This window comes from Orycteropus afer, unplaced genomic scaffold, assembly GCF_000298275.1.
Source record: "Orycteropus afer afer isolate SDZICR_OR568_19922 unplaced genomic scaffold, OryAfe1.0 scaffold00099, whole genome shotgun sequence".
NCBI lineage: Eukaryota > Metazoa > Chordata > Mammalia > Tubulidentata > Orycteropodidae > Orycteropus > Orycteropus afer.
The window spans coordinates 599421-617832 of record NW_006921686.1 but is presented as its reverse complement, the minus strand read 5'-3'; the positions used below and the strand labels follow the sequence as shown (position 1 = coordinate 617832).

Here is an 18412-nt window from a genome sequence, read left to right as displayed (position 1 = left end):
GGGAGGCTGCACCGGTGAGCGGCCCGCGGGCCCTGGGCGGGGAAGGGGCGCGCGCTCGAGCGCGGTGCTCGTGCCCCTTGGGCTCGGACGGACAGGTGGACGGGAGGTGCCCGGGATGGGGGATCCCTCAGCCCATCTGGCCGGTGTCCTCCCTCGGTCTCCGACGGCACCGCAGTCCGGGACATCCTTCCCCAACCCTCATTCCGGGGCTTGCTCTGCACCCCACCCCATCCCGGGGGCAGGTGCTCCCCAGTTACCTAGGACTGCATAGCCCTGTCTGTCTGCGTCTTGTCCCCCTCTCCTGGGGTCTCTGTCCTCCTGTCTCGGAATCTCTGTCCCCTCTCTCTGAGTCTCTGCCCCCTCCCTCTTTCTGGATCTCTGTCTCTTTCTGGGTCTCTGTCCCCATTTCCTTAAATCTCTGTCTCCCTCTCTCTGGCTATCTGTCCCTCTCTGTCTGGGTCTCTCTCTCTCTAGGTCTCTGCTCCCCCTTATCTGGGTCTCTGTCCCCCCTCTCTGGGTCTCTATCTCTGTCCCTGTCTCTCTGAATCTCTGTCCCTCTCTTTCTGAGTCTCTGTCCCCTTCTCTGTCCATCTCTGTCCCCTCTCTCTGGGTCTCTGTCCCCTCTTTCTGAGTCTCTATCCCCCTCTCTGTGATTCTCTCTCCCTTCTCTCTGGGTCTCTGTTCCTCTCTGAGTCTCTGTCCTCTCTCTCTGGGTCTCTGTCTCTGTCCCTCTCTCTCTGAATCTCTTTCTGAGTCTCTGTCCCCCTCTCTGTCCGTCTCTGTCCCCTCTCTCTGGGTCTCTGTTCCTCTCTGAGTCTCTGTCCCCCTCTCTGTGATTCTCTCTCCCCTCTCTCTGGGGCTCTGTCTCCCTCCCGGGTCTCTGTCCTCCCCAAACCACATCTCTTTCCATCTCTCTGTGTCTCTCAGAGTTTAATCTGAACCAAAGCGGATTGGCACCCGTCGGCGCTTGTCCTTGAGGGGGGTTAAGCTGGGAGGAGGAAGCCCAGGTATCCTGGGTCCCTGGGGGGGAAGAGAGCTGCAGGCCACAAATGCGGAGGTGGGCAGGCGCCCCAAAGGGCATGGGCTAGAGTCCTGCAGGACCTCCTCCCAGCCGGGAAGCCGGCTCCAATGACCTGGATGTTCCTCAGGGCAGTCTGCACGCTTCCCCCCAGTCTCCCGCCCCCCAACCCCAGCCCTGGCTTCAAGTCAGAGAAATTACTCAGCTGCGGAAAAGCCTAAAAATAATCTGGCCACCGCACAGGGAGGAGACGGGCTCCCCAGCACCAGGGCCCTGCTTGTACCCTCTGACCCTGGCCCCAGGGGCCTGGCCCTGGCCCCATCTTTAGTTGACCCTCAGCCGGTTCACTAGGCCATGCAAGTCCTTCTCGAAGTCTTACTCTAGTCTTGCTTGCTGCAGATCACCTCTGAGCTCCCAAGTTCCCCCGCCCTGAAGTAACATGAGAAAGATGGGAGGGAGGAGAGGGAGAGAGGGGGACAGAAAGACATGGGGGGGAGGGCTGAGATAACCTCCCCCTTCTTTTCCCAGTCCTCCAGCCCCTCCCCACCCTTTTTCTCGCTTCCTTTCACGAGTTTCTCAAAATACATCAGTGTGAAGTCAGGAGAGAAAGACGTGCTGTTGGAGGGGGTTGGGGGGCGGCAGCGGGACGGCCCCCTCCCACGGTCTCTGTCATCTACGTCTGGTTGCTCCTGACCCATCTATCCTCTGAGACCTCTGGGCTCAGAGTGCCCACTGGGAAGACAGAAACCCTGAGAGGGGGACAGGAACCCAGAGAGGGGGGCACAGACCCAGAGAGGGGGGCACAGACCCAGATAAAGGGAGCAGAGACCTAGAGAGACAGAGAGACCCAGACAGAGAGGGACAGATACCCAGAGAGAGGGAGACAGAGATTTAAGAAAATGGGGACAGAGACCCAGAAAGAGAGGGACAGAGACCCAGAGAGAGGGAGATAGAGATCTAAGGAAATGGGGACAGAGACCCAAACACAGAGAGACAGAGACCTAGAGAGGGAGACAGAGACATAGAGAGGGTAGCAGAGACCCAAAGAAAGAGGACAGAGACCCAGAGGGGGACAGAGACCCAGACAGAGGGGGACAGAGACCCAGAGAGAGGGGGAACAGGGACCCAGGGAGGAAGGGATAGGGCTTGTTGTTGAAGCCCCTTCATTTGGGCTAACTAACTGCCTCCCACACACTGCTTTTCCTCATCTCCAAGCGCCCAGGCCCGGGTTGCAGGGCGTCCGGGGAGGGGGATCTCCATCAGCCGCTACCCCCATTCCTGTCCTCTGAAGATCCCCAGGACCACCTTCCTTCCCACGCCCCTGGGCCTCTTATCCTTAGATGATGAGCGTCCCTGGGGAGTTCCCACCTCACAGTCCCACGTTCCAGGCATGCCCCCACTGTATGGGTGTGGGGTCCCGAGACCCCCACTTAGGAAGCTGGGTGGGCGATCCGGTGTCTCGTGTGAACGAGACATGTCACGTTCCAGGAACTGCAGTCCCATCTTGAGTTTCAGGGTCAAATATCATCTGCTTTCAACCTGGGCCAGAGTCTCTACCATCTCACGGCCTGACCCGTTCTTCTGACGGAGCCGGGGAGCCTCTGCCCTCCCGGACTAGCCGTTCTGGGGTTCAGGGCCCCCTCTCTAGGTGTGATGCAGCTCCCTCCGGTTTCTGCCCCCCTCCCCCATTTCTTCACTGTCCCTCCCACCTCCTTAAGTTCAAGGAGGGAGAGGGGCGCTGTGTTTTCTCCTGGCTTCCACGCCCCATCCCCCCAGACCGTCTGGCTGTTCCTTCCTCCCCCGTCCCAGTCTCCCTCGCCTCCATCTGTTCTGGTCCCTTCCTGGGATCCAGCCCGATCCCTGGCTGCCTACCCGCCTCAGCGAGGGGCCGCACCTCAAATCACGGCTCCAACCTACCCCTCCTCAGCATCTCCCCCTCTCTGCCCACTTTTCTCTCTGTGTCTCAACAAGGAGTCTGTCCCTCTCTGTCCCCCTCTTCTGGGTCCCTGTCCCCCTCTCTCGAAGTCTCTGTCCTCTGTCTCTGGGTCTCTCTCCCCTCTCTCTGGATCTCTGTCCCCCTTTCTTTGAGTCCCCGTCCCCCTTGATCTCTGCCACCCTCATTGGGGTCTTTCGCCACCAGTCTCAGGGCACCTGTCTCTCCCTGCAGCCTCTCTCTGGGTTGGAGGTGGCCCTCCAAGTCCCCTCTCTGTCATCACAGACTCAGTCTTGGATCCAGAGCTGGGCGGGGGCGAGAGTCACACTGGGAACGGAACCAATCCCCCACTAGGGCCATCTGTCCCCTGCCAGGACACCACCCGACACTCCCTGTCCCTATCCTGGGCTGAAGGCCTGGACTCCAGTTTCCCCAGGGAGGCCGAGGCTGGGCTGCGGGATTCCAGGGTCCAGGTCTCCCCCACCCCCTGCATCCCTGGGTCAGCTGGGTGTCGGCCCCACACCTGGGCCCGGAAGCCCAGAAGGGCAGGCAGGGAGGGGAGAGGGGAGGAGGGGTCGGTGTATAAAGCAGCCGCGGCTGTGAGGCATCTGTTCTCCACACCTTTGCTGAAGTATCTCCTTAACACCTTTTGCTTCCTCAAATAGACTCCTCTCCCGCAGAAGGGGCTGCGGAGTTTCTGGTGGGGGTGGGGCCGTGGGCACAAGGCCTTGAATCCCAGGGTAGTCTTCTGGGGTCTAGAACTCCTGAGTACAGACAGATGACAGACAGAGCTAGGGGAGGAGGGGGCTGAGGCCTGGGGCTCCTGGGTCTAAGGGAGAAGGGGGCTGGCCTCCCAGATTCCTGGCTTTGGGGAAGGCAGGGACTGGGGAGCCTGGACTCCTGGGTCTGAGGGAGGAGGGACTGGGTTTTGGAACTCCCAGGAAGGGAGGAAGGAGCTGGGGGTCCGGACTCCTGTGTGCTGTGGCAGGAGGGGGTCTGGACTTAGAATCCTGGGTCTTGAAAAGGAGGTGGTTGGGCCCTGGATTCTTGCGTCAGGACGAGGAGGGGGCGGGGTGCCTGAACTCTGGAGTCTGAAGGCAAAAGTTCTGGGGTGCAGACTCCTAGGTCTGGGAGAGGAGAGGGATGAGGTCCGAGACTCCCAGCCTTTGGCTCTTGCTCCCCCTTAGCCTTCTAGAGAAGCGACAGGAAGGTGCGGAAACGTTGGAGCTGAGTGCGGACGGGCGCCCGGTGACCACACAGACCAGGGATCCGCCGGTCCTGGACTGCACGTGCTTCGGCCTCCCTCGCCGCTACATCATCGCCATCATGAGCGGCCTAGGCTTCTGCATCAGCTTTGGCATCCGCTGCAACCTGGGTGTGGCCATTGTCTCCATGGTCAACAACAGCACGACCCACCATGGGGGCCACGTGGTGGTGCAGGTAGCTCTGGGCGGAGCCTGCCCTGTCCACGCCCCACTTCTTCACGTCTTCCCACCTAGGTCAAAAACCAAACTCACACCATTGAGTCAGTTCCGACTCATAGTGACCCCCATTGTTTCCGGGGCTGTAAATCTTTAAGGGAATAGATTGTCCCATCTTCCTTCTGCAGATCTGCTGGTGGGTTTGAACCGCAGGCGTTTCGGTAAGCAGCCAGATGCCTTATCCGTTAGGCCACCAGAGCTCCTGCTTCCACCTAGGTCACGCCCCTTCAAAACACAACCTGAGTGGCTCCGCCCATCATGAGCTGCCTGCTCAGCTCTTACGGCAACTCCGAGATCGCCCTTCACCTAAGCCCTGCCCATATGTAAATGAAGTCCCGCCCCTATTTCATAGTCCCGCTGCAAAATGTAGCCTTGGCCGCTGAGTCAGCTCTCAAGGAGGCCCCGCCCCTCCTCCATTTCTAGAGATTTTGCTCTTGCCTGCGGCCCACGCATGTCCCGCCTCTTCAGCTCTGGCTGTTTATGTAAACTCCGCCCCAATTCAGACTCCGCCTCTATTTCAGTGTCTCCGTGTCTCCGCCTCTAGCCAGGCTCCTAACTCCGCCCTCTCCCTTGTCTAGGACCCTGATTTGGGCGGGGCGTACCTGAGGCCCCACCTCTTGCTCCCTTCCACTCAGGCCCGCCCTTTTGCCTAGCTAGTACCTAAGGCACTTGACTGCTAACCAGAAGGCTGATGGTTCAAATCCACCAGCCACACCTCGGAAGGAAGGTTGGGCAATCTACTTCTGTAGTGATACCGCCTCAGAAACCCAATGAAGGGTCCCTATGAGTTGGTCCCTCTCGAAGGCACATAACAACAACAGACCCCATACAGGTTACTCGTGGTCCACAGACAATGGGACCCTTTAGTAAGTGGGACAGAAATGGAGAAAGACTCTCCATCACTATACATGGACCCGTTCAGGGAAATGTCCATTCAGGGAAGGGGCACTGAGTCACCAAAACAGGCAAAAGAAACGCCCTAACAACTTGGAGGAGAGGGCGTGCACTTTGATTGGTAGAGGGATGGAACACTAGAGTGGATTCCGATTGGCAGATGTTTTGGCGGGAGGCAGATCCTTGATTACGGGTTGGCTGCGAAGCTGAGTCTGTAGCGCTGATTGGTAGATGGACAGAGCCTGGGGCGGGGAGGCTGGTTTGATGCGCCTTTTTGGTCCGCAGAAAGCCCAGTTCAGCTGGGATCCAGAAACCGTCGGCCTCATACACGGCTCGTTTTTTTGGGGCTACATTGTCACCCAGATTCCTGGAGGATTTATCTGCCAAAAATTCGCAGCCAACAGGTACAGAGGAGGGATCTCCAGGTGGGCGGGAACTATAGTTTTGTGGGCGGAGTTCGAGGGTGTGGCCTTGAATTTGAGGGCTTCCTCTGAGGAAAAGGGAGGCGCCTAGGTCCTGGGGCGTGGTCTTAAAGAAAAGAGGGCTTTGGATTGTGGAAGGCAGAGTTCACAGGGAAGGTGGGGTCCGAGGCCCTGGCCTGCTGAGGGCGGAAAGGGCAAAGTCCTAGGCATAGCAGATTACTGGACCCTTTGCGGGCAACCACGGACTTTCCCCTCAGGGTTTTTGGCTTTGCAATCGTGGCTACATCCACTCTAAACATGCTGATCCCCTCGGCTGCACGCGTCCACTACGGCTGCGTCATCTTCGTGAGGATCCTGCAGGGGTTGGTAGAGGTAAAGCCCCGCCCCCATAAGGTCCCGCCCCTTTTAGCCCCGCCTCTCTCTAGTGACTCTTGGGGTTTTTTTTTCTGCTCCCCAGGGGGTCACGTACCCCGCCTGCCACGGGATCTGGAGCAAATGGGCCCCACCCTTGGAGCGGAGTCGCTTGGCTACAACGGCCTTTTGCGGTGAGGGGATGGGTCCGGGGGAAGAAAGGGCTGGAGCCAGGATTCCTGGGTCTGCAGGAAGAAGGGCCTGGGGGCCTGGATTCTTGGGTCTGGGGTGGGAGCTTGCAGATCTGACCTCCTGGGTCAGGGGAGGCAGGATTGCAGACCCAACGGTGTGTCTGAGAGGAGGGGCTGTGGCTTGTCTGTCTGTGTCCCAGGGGAGCTTGCACTCCTGCTTGTGAGGAAACCACGGTTTGTTCTCCAACCTCCCCTTCAGGTTCCTACGCCGGGGCGGTGGTCGCGATGCCTCTCGCCGGGGTCCTGGTGCAGTACTCGGGATGGAGCTCCGTGTTCTACGTCTACGGTGAGGGGCATGGTCGCCTGGTTCGGTCGGTGCTCGGGCGGGGCGGAGCCTGTCGGCAACCCGATTCCCTCTCCCTCCTGAACCCCCCCTCCCAGGCAGCTTCGGGATCTTCTGGTATCTCTTCTGGCTGCTGGTCTCCTATGAGTCCCCGGCGCTGCACCCCAGCATCTCGGAGGAAGAGCGGAAGTACATCGAAGACGCCATCGGCGAGAGCGCCAAACTCATGAACCCCGTCACGGTCCGGGCCCAAGCTCAGGATGGGGGTGCGGTGGGGTGGGGAGGGCCCTCGAGGCACCGAGGCAAGAGAAAAGGGCGCTTCGAACCCGCGGCGCCAGGTTTTATTTGGGGGGGGTGGAGATCTCGGTGGGCTTCTGCAACTCTCAGGGGAGGTTGGGGGTAGATCGTAAAGGGGCGGGGCTAGGACCTAGGGGCGGGGTTAAAATCAGGGCGGAGTCAAGTCGCGATGTGGGCGGGACTGGCACCACTGATGGGGCGTGGCTAAAACAGACCAAGATGGGATTAGAGTGTGGGGGTTGATTTTAGATCTCGGGGGTGAGTCAGACTAGATTTAGGGGGACATTGAGTGGAAGGAGATTCCTGGGCTCACCCTGAGGGTCATTGTGGGACGTGGACACCTGCGAACCCACCTAGGGCCAGAGTCCCTGTGTCTGAAGTGTCAGCATGATGCTTGAATTCCTGGGTGCCCTGCTGGGGCATGTGGGGCCCATTCCTCTAGGTTCCTAGAGGTTACAGTAGTGGGATCCCTGGGTCTCTGTACGACCACAGTAAGTTCCCTGAAAGGACGCAGTGATGCCCCCAGCCTGGTCTCCGTCTTACGGCACCTCCCCTCGCCCCCACAGAAGTTTAACACACCCTGGCGGCGGTTCTTCACGTCCATGCCGGTGTACGCCATCATAGTGGCCAATTTCTGTCGCAGTTGGACCTTCTACCTGCTCCTTATCTCCCAGCCCGCCTACTTCGAAGAAGTGTTTGGCTTTGAGATCAGCAAGGTGGGAACCAGGGCGGGCTGCGCCCGGGTGAGGCCTGGGCGGGGAGCCAAGGACAGGGAGGACACGCCCGGCCTGAGGCCTGAGCGCCCTGCCCCGTGTACACGCTTGCTCAGGTGGGCCTGGTGTCCGCGCTGCCCCACCTGGTCATGACCATCATCGTGCCGATCGGCGGCCAGATCGCCGACTTCCTGCGAAGCCGGAGGATCATGTCCACCACCAACGTGCGCAAGTTGATGAACTGCGGGGGTGAGTGAGGCGGGGCCTGAGAGGGGCGGGGCCTGGGAAAGGCGGGGCCTGTGCGTGGTCCAGGATAGGCTGGCGTGGTGAGCTGGGTGGGGCGGATCCAGGGGGCGGGACCACAGAGAGAAGGGGCGGGGTCAGAAAGCAGGTCCGAGGGGCGCAGCCAATCAGAGCCAGCTAGGTGGCGCTCTGGCTGGAGCAGTCTCCACGCGGCAGGCTGTGGGGCAGCTGTGGGGCAGCAGTCACGGCCACCCACGGAAAGCCAGGGCGTTTGCGACAATTGAGATGCAGCAGAGTCTAAACCAAACTGGGCGGAGCCTGCAGGGGGCTGAGTCCAGTAGGGCGTAGGTGATGAAGAGGGGCTGGCAGTGAGGGGCCTGGAGGGACAATCTGGGAGGTGCATGGATAGGGCCTGAATCTTGCGTATTTGAACTGGCGTCGTCCAAGGCTGGGCCTTGTGGGGAGCTTGGGCCTGGTTAGGGTGAGTGCAGGTCAGCAGAGTGGGGGTCAAGGTCTGGATCCCCGTCGGAAGTGGCGAGAGAGGAGCGGATCCGATTGGAGCAGGACCAGAAACAGGCCTGGAGATGTGGTGAGGCGGTGAGGCGCCCTGGCCGGCGCTCAGGCAGGCAGCCCTCTGCAGGTTTCGGCATGGAAGCCACGCTCCTGCTGGTGGTCGGCTACTCTCACTCCAAAGGCGTGGCCATCTCCTTCCTGGTCCTCGCAGTGGGCTTCAGCGGCTTCGCCATCTCGGGTGAGAAGCAGGGATCTGAAGCTTGGGGGGGCCCTGGTCAGCTCTGCGGGGAACTTCCCGACTCAGGACCAGACAGAGCTGGCCGGAGGGATGTGGCTGACTGGGAGCCGCTCGGGTGAGATTCGAGTGTGACGGCGCCCCCCACCCCCGCACTCCCACTAGGGTTCAACGTGAACCACCTGGACATCGCCCCGCGCTACGCGAGCATCCTCATGGGCATATCCAACGGTGTGGGCACGTTGTCCGGGATGGTGTGCCCCATCATCGTGGGCGCCATGACTAAGCACAAGGTTAGCGGTTCAAAACCCACCAGCCACTCCACGGAAGGAAGACTGGGCAATCTACTTCCGTAGAGATACCGCCTTGGGAACCCAAAGGGGGGTCGCTGTGAGTCGGAATCCACTGGAAGGCAGCGAGTTTGGTTTTTGGTTTGGTTTCCTGGTTATGTCCTTCCCCTCCCCTAAGGCTCCATTCCCGGCTGTCTCTGGGCCTCTCTCTCCCCATCCCTTTGGGTTTCTGCACCCTCTCTAGGCTGGGGTTCACTCTTCACACCCTGTCTTTTTGTTCCCTATTTGGCCACCTAAGGGGCCCTGGTGGCAAAAAGGTTAAGTGCTGGGCTGCTAACTGGTAGGGTAGTGGTTTGAATCCACCCAGGGACTTTGTAGGAGGCAGCTCTGGTGATCTGCTCCTATAAAGATGCCAGCCTAGAAAACCCCATGGGTCAGATCAACTTTGTCACATGGGGACATGGGGGTCACTATGAGTTGAAATTGACTTGTTGGCATCTGACAACAATATGACCTCTGTCCCTGTTGTTCCCCCCCACCCCCAGACTCGAGAGGAATGGCAGTACGTGTTCCTCATCGCCTCCCTGGTGCACTATGGGGGTGTCATCTTCTACGGGGTCTTCGCTTCTGGAGAGAAGCAGCCGTGGGCGGAGCCTGAACAGATGAGTGAAGAGAAGTGTGGCTTCGTTGGCCACGACCAGCTGGCTGGCAGTGATGACAGCGAAATGGAGGATGAGGTTGAGCCCCCGGGGGCACCCCCTGCTCCTCCCCCCTCCTATGGGGCCACACACAGCACAGTTCAGCCCCCGAGGCCCCCGCCCCCTGTCCGGGACTACTGACCATGTGCCTCCCACTGAATGGCAGTTTCCAGGACCTCCACTCCACACATCTCTGGCCTGAGCAACAGTGTCAAGGGACCCCACTCCTCTGTGTCCTGCCTCAGGCCTGAGAAGCTCGCTCTCTTGTTCCTAGTGCTGTCAAATCCTCTTCCCAAATGCCTCTCAGGGGTAGTGAAGCTGCAAACCGGCAGTTTCAAGGATACCCACGTTTCCCTGAAGGCCTCCTAATGAGTTTCCGGGTCTCCTTCCCCACTCGTCTGCCTCAGTGGTTTCACATATCTCCTTTCAGGGCTTTCTTTGAATGGACAGTCAAACCTCTTACTCTCTGGTGGTTTCAAGGCTTCTGGTTTCTTTTAACACCAGGGACTGTCAAGCTACCCCTGGGGTTACCCAGCCCAAACTCCTTTCAGAAAAATTCAAGGTCCTTCCGCTTAGAAGTTTCACATTCTCCCAACTCTGTTCCACATTTTCTGGGTTGGTTTATCGCATCCTTGCCATTCCAGGGATTAATTCTCACCAGCGTTTCTGAGGGGAAATGGCGGTTTCAAGTCCCCCCTTGCACATTCTCCCCTCACCCCACTCCCCGCCAGCAGATCCTAAAGACTCTTTTGCTGAAGCACCAAATTCCCCAAGACCTCTTCCCTAGCTTAGAAAATGCCTAGGGAAACCACCACAACAGCGGGTTTAATAACAATATGCCCCTCTCCACCCCAATGCACTTTCTCCAACACACTTTTCAGGTCTAAGTAGTGGCTGCTCAAGTCTGTCATCTCAATGGTTAGAAACCACCACCACTGAGTTTCCCTATGGTGGTTTCAAGGCCTCCCCCTTCCCCTCAATTCCTTGCACTTTATCCTCCTGGGTGGTTTCAAGCAACCCCCAGTTTCTCAGTGGCCATTTGTTGTGTCCCTCAGGGGCTAAATACTAAAAAATCTGGGATCCTTCCCCTCTCAGACACCCCTCTTTTAGCTTAAGAATCGGGGGGACATATATTGGAGAAATCACAAAATACCGGGAATGGGAATGGAGGGGAGGGCTGTGTTCCCCCCCAGGGGCAGGGTTGTGTCTTTGTGTCTGTCTGGGTGACTGTAAAACCTGCCCTGCCCCCACTCCCAATAAAATGCTTTGGTGTACAGACTCCGTTGTCCTTGGCCATGGGGTCACAGGGGCTCTCGCCCAGGAGTCCAGACCTCCAGCCCTTCCTCCCCCAGCCTCCCAGACCCCAGACCCCAGAGCCCAGCTCCCCAGCTCCTCAGCCTTCAGACCCAAGAGTCCAGCTTCTCACCCAGACCCATGACTCGGGTCCCCCGGCCCCCTCCTCCCTCAGACCTAGGAGTCCCAGCCCTTCTTCCCTCAGCCCAGAAGTTTCAAACCCAGTAGCCTCAGACCCTGGCCTCCTCCTCCCCAAGGACTCAGGCCAGAGGAGTGGCCAGCGAGGGACACACGGTTTATTCCACTCCAGCCCGTGTTCTCAGCTCACAGCGAAAGCATCTCTGTTGGGTGGGACCCGCTATCCGAATGGACGGCTACGTAGCGAAGCTGCCGGGAGGTCAGGACCCTGGGTCCTTTCTCCGGCTGGGGATGGGCAGGTCTGGGGGGACCCGGGCGGGGCTCACACGAAGTTGTTGGGGAGCGTGGCAGGGGAGAGCGCTTCGAGGCGTTGGGGGGGACCCCCGCGGGGTGGCGGGGGCAGCTTGGGCGGCAGCGGGGGGGTTGGCGGCAGCTGCTTGGTGGTGATGTGCGAAGGGACCCAGGCGTCCGACGCGTAGAAGTACAGGTCGTAAGGGTCCTTGGGGGCGTCCAGGTGCATAACTAGGGAAGCAGAGTGATGAGGTCATACTGGGCTGACAGGGACAGGCCACCCTCTGCTGAGCGCCAGCCAATGAGGAGGCAGGAGAGAGGATGCGGGCCATCTATTTGAACCCGGGAAGGAGTTCTGGTGGCGCAGTGGTTAAAGCATTCCTGCTAACCAAAAGGTCAGCGGTTTGAACCCACCAGCCGCTCCAAGGGGAGAAGATGAGGCAGTGTGCTTCCCTAAAGATTTACACCTTGGAAACCCTACCGGGCAGTTCCACTTTGTCCTAATGGGTCGCTATGAGTTGGAAGTGACTCGGTTAGGTTTTATTTGGATTGGGGGCCCTGAATAGGCCGGGCAGGCGTGCAGGCCGTGCAGCAGGGGTGGGGCCTGGAGGAAAAGGGGCGGGGCTTGCATGGGAGGGGAGGGGCTTTATGGACCTGCACCCACCACTGCTGTCCAGTCGTATCCGACTCTTGGCGACCCCTCCTTGGGTTTCCAAGGCAGTATTACTACGGAAGTAGATTGCCCAACCTTCTGTCCGAGGACTGGCTGGTGGGTTTGAACCGCCAGCCTTCTGGTTAGCAGTCAAGTGCCTTAGGCACTACGCCACCAGAGCTCCTACCTTCACAGAAGCAAAGCCCAAACCAAACCCAGTGCCTGGAGGGGATTCTGACCCACAGCGCCCCTAGAGGACAGAGTGGAACTGCACCACAGGGTCTCCCAGGCTGTCAGTCTTTATGGGAGCAAAGCCCAAACCACACCCACTGGAAGCAAAGCCCAAACCAAAGTCACTGCCATTGACTTGACTTGACTCATAGCAACCCCTCCTTGGGTTTCCGAGGCAGTATCACTACGGAAGTAGATTGCCCAACCTTCCTTCCGAGGAGTGGCTGGTGGGTTTGAACTGCCAGCCGTCTGGTTAGCAGTCAAGTGCCTTAGTCACTGTTACCAGAGCGCCTGCCTAATGCAATTTCCAGCGGGGCCTGGGGCTGCACACAAGTGTGTGTGTGTGTGAAGTTCACTAAATTAGGGGCAGGTTCTGACACCGGAGCGGCCGCTGGCTCTCACTGACCTTGGATGGCGGCCTTCTACTTCTTTGCAGGGCGCCCTCTAGTGTCTGGAGAAACCCGGTGAAGGGAAGGGGCGGGCCTTCAAGGGGCGTGGCTCAAGGAGAGCGGGGCGGGGCCTGCTCCCGGGGCTGAGAGAGGGTTGCTCACCTGGCTCGTCGTGGTCCGGGAGTCGGTGGTGTGCGAAGGGCCGGTGCCGAGCGGCTCGGCGGTAGAGACACCACAGGAGAACCACGATGCCGATCAAGAGTCCGGTCCCAGCGAGGAATAGGCACAGGGCTCCGCCCGTCACGCCCCGTGGGCGCCCCACCAGAGTCACGCCTTAGGGGGAGAGGCCCAGGGCGCCTAGGAATCTAGGCTCCAGAACCCCCTTCCTCCAGACCCAGGAGCCCCATCCCCTCCTCCCTCAGACCCGGAAGCCCAGGCCCCCAGTAACCCCTTCCTCCAGACCTGGGGAGTCCCAGTCCCCAGCCCCCTCCTCCTTGAGACCCCGGAGTCCAGGCCCCCAGTCCCCCGGCCCCCTCTTCCCTCAGACCCAGGAGCCAGCCCCCCAGCTCCTCCGCCCTCGGACCCGGGAGCCGGAACTGCCCCCTCACCTGTCTCCTTCACTCTTTCCACCACAATGATAGTGTTGACTCTCTCTCCTCGGCTGCGCCGCTGGGGGGCCCGCGGAGTGGCGGGGACCGGCTCACTGGGGGACCCTGGGGGAGCAGGGGGCCCGGCAATCCGGGCTGAGGGAGGAGGGGCGTCTGGCCCTTTAGGGCCACTGTTCTGAGGGGCCTTCCGTTCAAGGGTCCCTGAAGAATTTGCAGCTGGTACTTTAGGGGAGTCGGGCTGGGGCTGGGTGGGTGCGAGGGTTGCTGGTGTGGGGTCTAGAGGCACCTCGTTGAGTGCGGTGGCTTTATCCTCGGAGGGTGCAGGTGTGTTTGCTGGAAGGTCAGTGGGGAGTTCAGGGTCAGAGGTCATGGGGCTCCCTGTTGCACCTTGGTATTGGGTTGTGGGGATTTCTGTTTTGGACATTTCAGTGGGGCTGGGGTCGTGAGTTACACGGACTTCTGGGTGGGGCGTTTCAGTACGGTCAGGATAGGTGGTCTGGGGGAATTCAGAATTTGGGGTCTGAGTGGTGGAATTATGTGTCTCTGGAGTTTGAGGGTCAGGGGTCTTGGTGGGGTCAGGCTCTGGAGGTAGGATTTTGGGGGAGTTCAGTTTGAGGACCTCAGTGGGTTCTTGGTGTGGAGTTTCAGTAGAGTCCGGCTTTGGGGTCTCAGGAAATTCTGACGATTTAGAAATATTAGGTTTTGGGGTCTCCAGGGACCCTAGGTGTCGCATTTCAGTGGGGTAAGTTTTGGGGGTCTCGGAAAGTTGTGGATGTGTTGTTTTGGAAGGCTCAGTTTTTGTGGTTGCGGGGGACTCTGGGATTGAGATGTTGTGTGTGCTAGGCTCGGGGGCTGCAGGGGTCTGTGGGTGTGGGGTCTCCGGGGGGGCAGGATTAGGGGTCTCAGGGGAAACTGCATGGGGTGGCTTAGAGGTCTCCAAATAAACAGTCCCAGGAGATTCTGGGATAGGCTGGTCGGGAGTGGAATTTTCAGCAGCGCTAGGGGAGGTCGCAGAGGGGCCACCCATGCCCGGCAAGTCGGAGCCCGCAGGCGGGGAGGCCGAGGGAGCAGCCTCGGAGCCCAGCCGGGTGAGGAGGAAGAGGAGAAGGAAGAAGGTTGGGCAGAACCGTTTCATCTCTGCAGGACACGACTATAGCTGCGGGGGAGCAGGAAGGAAGGGGTTAAGCCTGGAAGCTAACCGCAGGCCCCGCCCACTCCCAGAGACACCCCGCCCACTCCGGAGGCCCCGCCCACTGGCCCCAGCCTGGCGCCTGGCACCAGTGGGGAACTCAGCTGCAACTCTCGGAGGGCCGGGGCAGGAGCGCCGTAGCTAAGGGAGACTGAGGCGCGGGGCTTCATGGGAGTCGTAGTCAACCGCATCTGTTGCTCAGGGGTCCCAGAATTAATGGGGAAAGAATGACTTCTCTCCAGTCCCCCATTCCTCTTCGACCTAGACTTTGGAGGGTGCTAGAAGCCGGCCCAGGGGACGTGGACGGCCTTCTCTGGAGGACTCCTGGGCCATCTTGAGTCAACAGTTGTTTATAATAGAGGAAGCTCCGAAGGAGGCTGGGGGCGGGGCCGGCACTCCTGGGTCCAAGGGAGGATGGAGTTGGGGGCCCCTCCTGAGGGGGCCTCAATCCTTTGTTCTCCAGAGAGGAGAGACTTGGAGGTTCAGATGCCCAGAGTTTAGGGGAGCCTTTAAGAAGCTCTGATGACAATTGTGGGTACAGCATGTGGCTTCTAGCCAGGAGGCTGGCAGTTCAAACCCATCAGCTGCTTTGAGGGACAAAGATGAGGCAATCTACTTCCATAGAGACTTACACCCTTGGAAACCCAGTTGGGGTCGGTATGAGTCGGAATCGAAGGGTTTGGGTTTGATTATGGATTACAGAGGAGAAAGGAGGTGGGGGCCTGAACTCAGGTGCTGAGGGAGAAGGGGATTGGGAGCTCTGAGTCCCGGGTCCTTGAGGGGTAGGACCCTGGGGACCTGAGTTCTTCACCCTTCAAGAAAGGAAGGGGCTGTGGGGTCCAGCCCTGTCTTTCTGTTTCCTGAGGATGGAACTGGGTTCCCTGGGTTCCAGAAGCTGGTGTGGGGAGAGATGCCGAAGCGTGTGTTCAAGTCGGGGTGGGAGCAACACCCACCTGGTGGGGACAGGGCTGCTTGGGGTCTTGGATGAGTGTTGGGGTCTCTTACCTGCTCAGTGTGGTCCAAGGCAACAGCAGGTGAGGGAAGCTGCCAGCCGACAGGTGAACGGTGCACAATTGGCGCTGGGTGTGGTGGGGGAGGGGGAGGGGAGGGCCCCAGGGGTGCAGGTGACGCACCTGACCTCCCCCCCAGGGATCCTAGGAGCCGAGCCACAGGCTTGGGCTCTTAAAGGGACAGAAATCAAAGGCAACCAACGTCTCTGGGGAAAGGAGTTAGCGGATGATCTGAGGGTGGGAAATACCCCCACCAAGCCCACCTCCCTCAGACCCAGTCGCTGGCCTCTCCTTCTGCCAAACCCAACAGTCCAGACCTCTGACACCCCCCTGTCTCAAAACCCAGGAATTCTCGACCCCAACTCCTCCTCCCTCAGACCCAGGTGTCCAGGCCCCCAACTTCCCTCAGGCCAGAGGTCCTGGTTCCCAGCCCCCTTCTGGAAGGACTCTGTTGTTGTTGTTATGTGCCATCGAGTCAGACCTGACTCATAGAGACCCTCCTTGGGTTTCCGAGGCAGTATCCCTACGGAAGTAGATTGCCCCATCTTCCTTCCGAGGAGTGGCTGGTGGGTTTGAACCGCCAGCCTTCTGGTCAGCAGTCAAGTGCCTTAGGCACTATGCTACCAGAGCTCCTGGAAGGACTCTAGGCCCCTGTTTATTGAGAATGGAACCGGGTTCCCTGGGTGCCACAAGCTGGTGTGGGGTGAGATTCCTAAGCGTGTGTTCAGGTCGGGGTGGGAGTACCACCCACCTAGTTGGGACAGGGCTGCTTGGGGTCTTGGATGAGTGTTGGGGTCTCTTACCTGCTCAGTGTGGTCCAAGACACTCCTCCCTCAGACCCAGGAGTCCATGACCCCAGCCCCTCCATCCTCAGACCCACGAGTTCAGGCTCCTCAACCCACTGTCCCCCAAAACCCAGGAGTCCTGGCTCCTGTTCCCTCCATTCTCAGCCCCAGTTGTCCAGGCCCAGCCCTCTCTTCGGTGGGAACCAGGACGCCAGGTCCCCACTCTGGCCAATCAGAGACCCCCTGTGGCTCTTCCAACCCCCTACCGTCCCCCCCTCCCCAGCTTGGGAGACCCGTGTCAGTGGGAGGTGGGCTGGGTGTTAAGTCCTCAGGAGCCTAGGTGCCTGGGGCGTGCAGGACTCAGACACATCCCAGTGTGGCCAGCTCCATCCCGCATGGTCTCTATACGGCCTGTGTCCCTCACGCAGCCTCGCCTCACACCCCCGGGCCACCCCTTCCTGTCCACCCTCCTTCTCCCTCCATCTTTCTGGTTCTGCCCCTGCCTGGGCTCCTGTCTGAGCAGCTCTCCCCTGAGCGTCTGTCCTGCCGTCTTCCTGTCTTTCCCACAGTCCGCCCCCTCTCTCGTTTGTCACTGTCACTGCCTGTCTCCCTCTCGCTGTCCTCGGTCCCTCTGTCCCCGTCCAGCCCTCTCCCACTGCTTCCTGTCCCCCATCACTGCTGCTCCCCAAGTCTCTCCTTCTCTGCTGTGTCTCTGTCTCCTGCTCTGATGGCTCCGCCAGCCTCTATTTCTATCCGGCTGACACACCCCCTGTGTCCACCTCTCTCTGTCTGTCTGTCTCTCCCCCCCCACCTTCTTCTCCTTAGGTCCCAATTAGTTGGTGGCCGCCGAGAGCCGGCCCGTGGGGCTCCCACCCACCCCCGCTCCTCATTATCGCTGGCGGTTCCTAATGAGCCTGGGGTGGGCTGACCCCGTGCCCCCGGCCCACTGCCCTGCGTCACAGCCCGCCGCGGGGGCTGTGAAGGAGATATAAGGGGGCCCGCCACACCGCAGCCCTAGCCCACTGCGCGGTAGGGGGCCCTGCGGGTGGGCTGGCAGGCGTGGGGTCCTGCTGGCTGCCGGACGTGAGTCTGAGTGCTTACCTTTCTCTCCACAGGTGATGGAGACTCGCCAGGTGCCCGGGAGCCCCAGGGTGCTGCTGCTGGTACTGCTGCTGGTGCCCTGGGGGGCCCGCCCAGCCTCAGGGGTCGCCCTGCCTCCTGCAGGGGCGCTCAGGTGTGTGTGGGGCTAGGGCTCCCGGGGAGGGGGGGTCGCAGGGGAGTAGAGACCCAAAGAGAAAGGGGGACAGGGACCCAGAGAGGGGGAAACAGAGACCTAGAGAAAGAGGGACAGAGACCCAGAAAGACAGGGAGACAGGGCCCCCAAAAGAAAGGGGGACAGAGACCTAGAGAGGGGGGCAGAGACCCAGAAAGGGGGACAGAGACCTAGAGAAAGAGGGACAGAGACCCAGAGAGAGGACAGAAACCCGGAAAGGGACGGACAGAGACCTGGCGGGCCGGGGGGAGACCCAGAGACAGAAGGGGTCCCGACTCAGAAGCAGGAGAGGACGACAACGGGGAATCAGGACGAAAAAGCCGTACAGAGAGGTTCGGAGACCCCAAGACAGGCGTTTGGAGCCTTGAAAGGAGTCGCACAGAACCGGATTCCTCCCTCGAGCGACGTTTATTGAGCTGGAGCAGTGCGCCAGGCCAGCGCCTGAGGGGCTGGGAGCAGAGCGGAGAGCAGCCCCGGCTGGGTTCTCAGCGGGCTTCCATGAGGGGGACACACAGACCCGCACAGAGAGCGGGACGGAGACGGCGCCACGCCACCGACGGCGCAGCAACACGGCTGCGAGCTAGACTGCAGGGAGGACCGGCGGCGGCGGGTGGGGGCCGGGGCGCGCGCGTCACCGCGTTTCTCGGTGCCCCCCGCAGCCTCCGCGTCTCCGGCCGGCCCTGGGCGGTCCCGAGAGCCCCCGTCTCGCGGAGGAGCCTGGCGCTGGCTGACGACGCGGCCTTCCGGGAGCGCGCGCGGCTGCTGGCCGCCCTCGAGCGCCGCCACTGGCTGAACTCCTACATGCACAAGCTGCTGGTGCTGGACGCGCCCTGAGCGCCGCCGCCCGCTCAATAAAGCCTGGCTGCGCGCTCGGCCTGCGGCTCCTTCCTGCGCGGCCCGGGGCGGGGCGGGGCGGGGGCGGGGCCCGGGG

General features: G+C 60.4%; 3 protein-coding genes across 3 annotated transcripts in view; 2 read left to right on the top strand and 1 right to left on the bottom strand.

Annotated features, from left to right (window-relative positions):
- The window catches only part of SLC17A7 (solute carrier family 17 member 7), a 12831-nt gene extending 3068 nt beyond the window's left edge, over positions 1–9763 (top strand). Inside the window, exons 3-13 of the mRNA XM_042781228.1 lie at positions 4139–4391; positions 5612–5730; positions 6006–6120; positions 6206–6293; positions 6550–6636; positions 6732–6874; positions 7497–7646; positions 7760–7892; positions 8527–8637; positions 8800–8927; positions 9470–9763. Coding sequence (XP_042637162.1) covers positions 4139–4391; positions 5612–5730; positions 6006–6120; positions 6206–6293; positions 6550–6636; positions 6732–6874; positions 7497–7646; positions 7760–7892; positions 8527–8637; positions 8800–8927; positions 9470–9763 — 1621 coding nt within the window. The remainder of the gene's footprint in view (positions 1–4138; positions 4392–5611; positions 5731–6005; positions 6121–6205; positions 6294–6549; positions 6637–6731; positions 6875–7496; positions 7647–7759; positions 7893–8526; positions 8638–8799; positions 8928–9469) is intronic.
- A 1612-nt stretch (positions 9764–11375) lies between these two features.
- On the bottom strand, positions 11376–14359 carry GFY (golgi associated olfactory signaling regulator). Its single transcript, XM_007943011.1, has 3 exons — positions 13225–14359; positions 12779–12949; positions 11376–11575 (listed from the first exon to the last, which is right to left on the bottom strand). Exons 1-3 carry the CDS (start codon positions 14357–14359, stop codon positions 11376–11378), a joined length of 1506 nt encoding a protein of 501 aa, XP_007941202.1.
- Positions 14360–17326: 2967 nt separating this feature from the next.
- PTH2 (parathyroid hormone 2) lies at positions 17327–18315 on the top strand. Its single transcript, XM_007942833.1, has 2 exons — positions 17327–17442; positions 18141–18315. The coding sequence occupies exons 1-2, from the start codon at positions 17327–17329 to the stop codon at positions 18313–18315; spliced, it is 291 nt and encodes a 96-aa protein (XP_007941024.1).
- The last annotated feature ends 97 nt before the right edge of the window (positions 18316–18412 follow it).

What these genes read in the sequence shown, in the direction of transcription:
- PTH2 (XM_007942833.1), top strand. Translation starts at nt 17,327, where the DNA reads ATGGAGACTCGCCAGGTGCCCGGGAGCCCCAGGGTGCTGCTGCTGGTA. An exon ending in CCTCCTGCAGGGGCGCTCAG is followed by an intron (nt 17,443 to 18,140) that starts GTGTGTGTGGGG and finishes TGCCCCCCGCAG; the next exon opens with CCTCCGCGTCTCCGGCCGGC.
- GFY (XM_007943011.1), bottom strand. Translation starts at nt 14,359, where the DNA reads ATGAAACGGTTCTGCCCAACCTTCTTCCTTCTCCTCTTCCTCCTCACC. An exon ending in GGAAAGAGTGAAGGAGACAG is followed by an intron (nt 12,950 to 13,224) that starts GTGAGGGGGCAG and finishes TCTCCCCCTAAG; the next exon opens with GCGTGACTCTGGTGGGGCGC. An exon ending in CCCGGACCACGACGAGCCAG is followed by an intron (nt 11,576 to 12,778) that starts GTGAGCAACCCT and finishes CTGCTTCCCTAG; the next exon opens with TTATGCACCTGGACGCCCCC.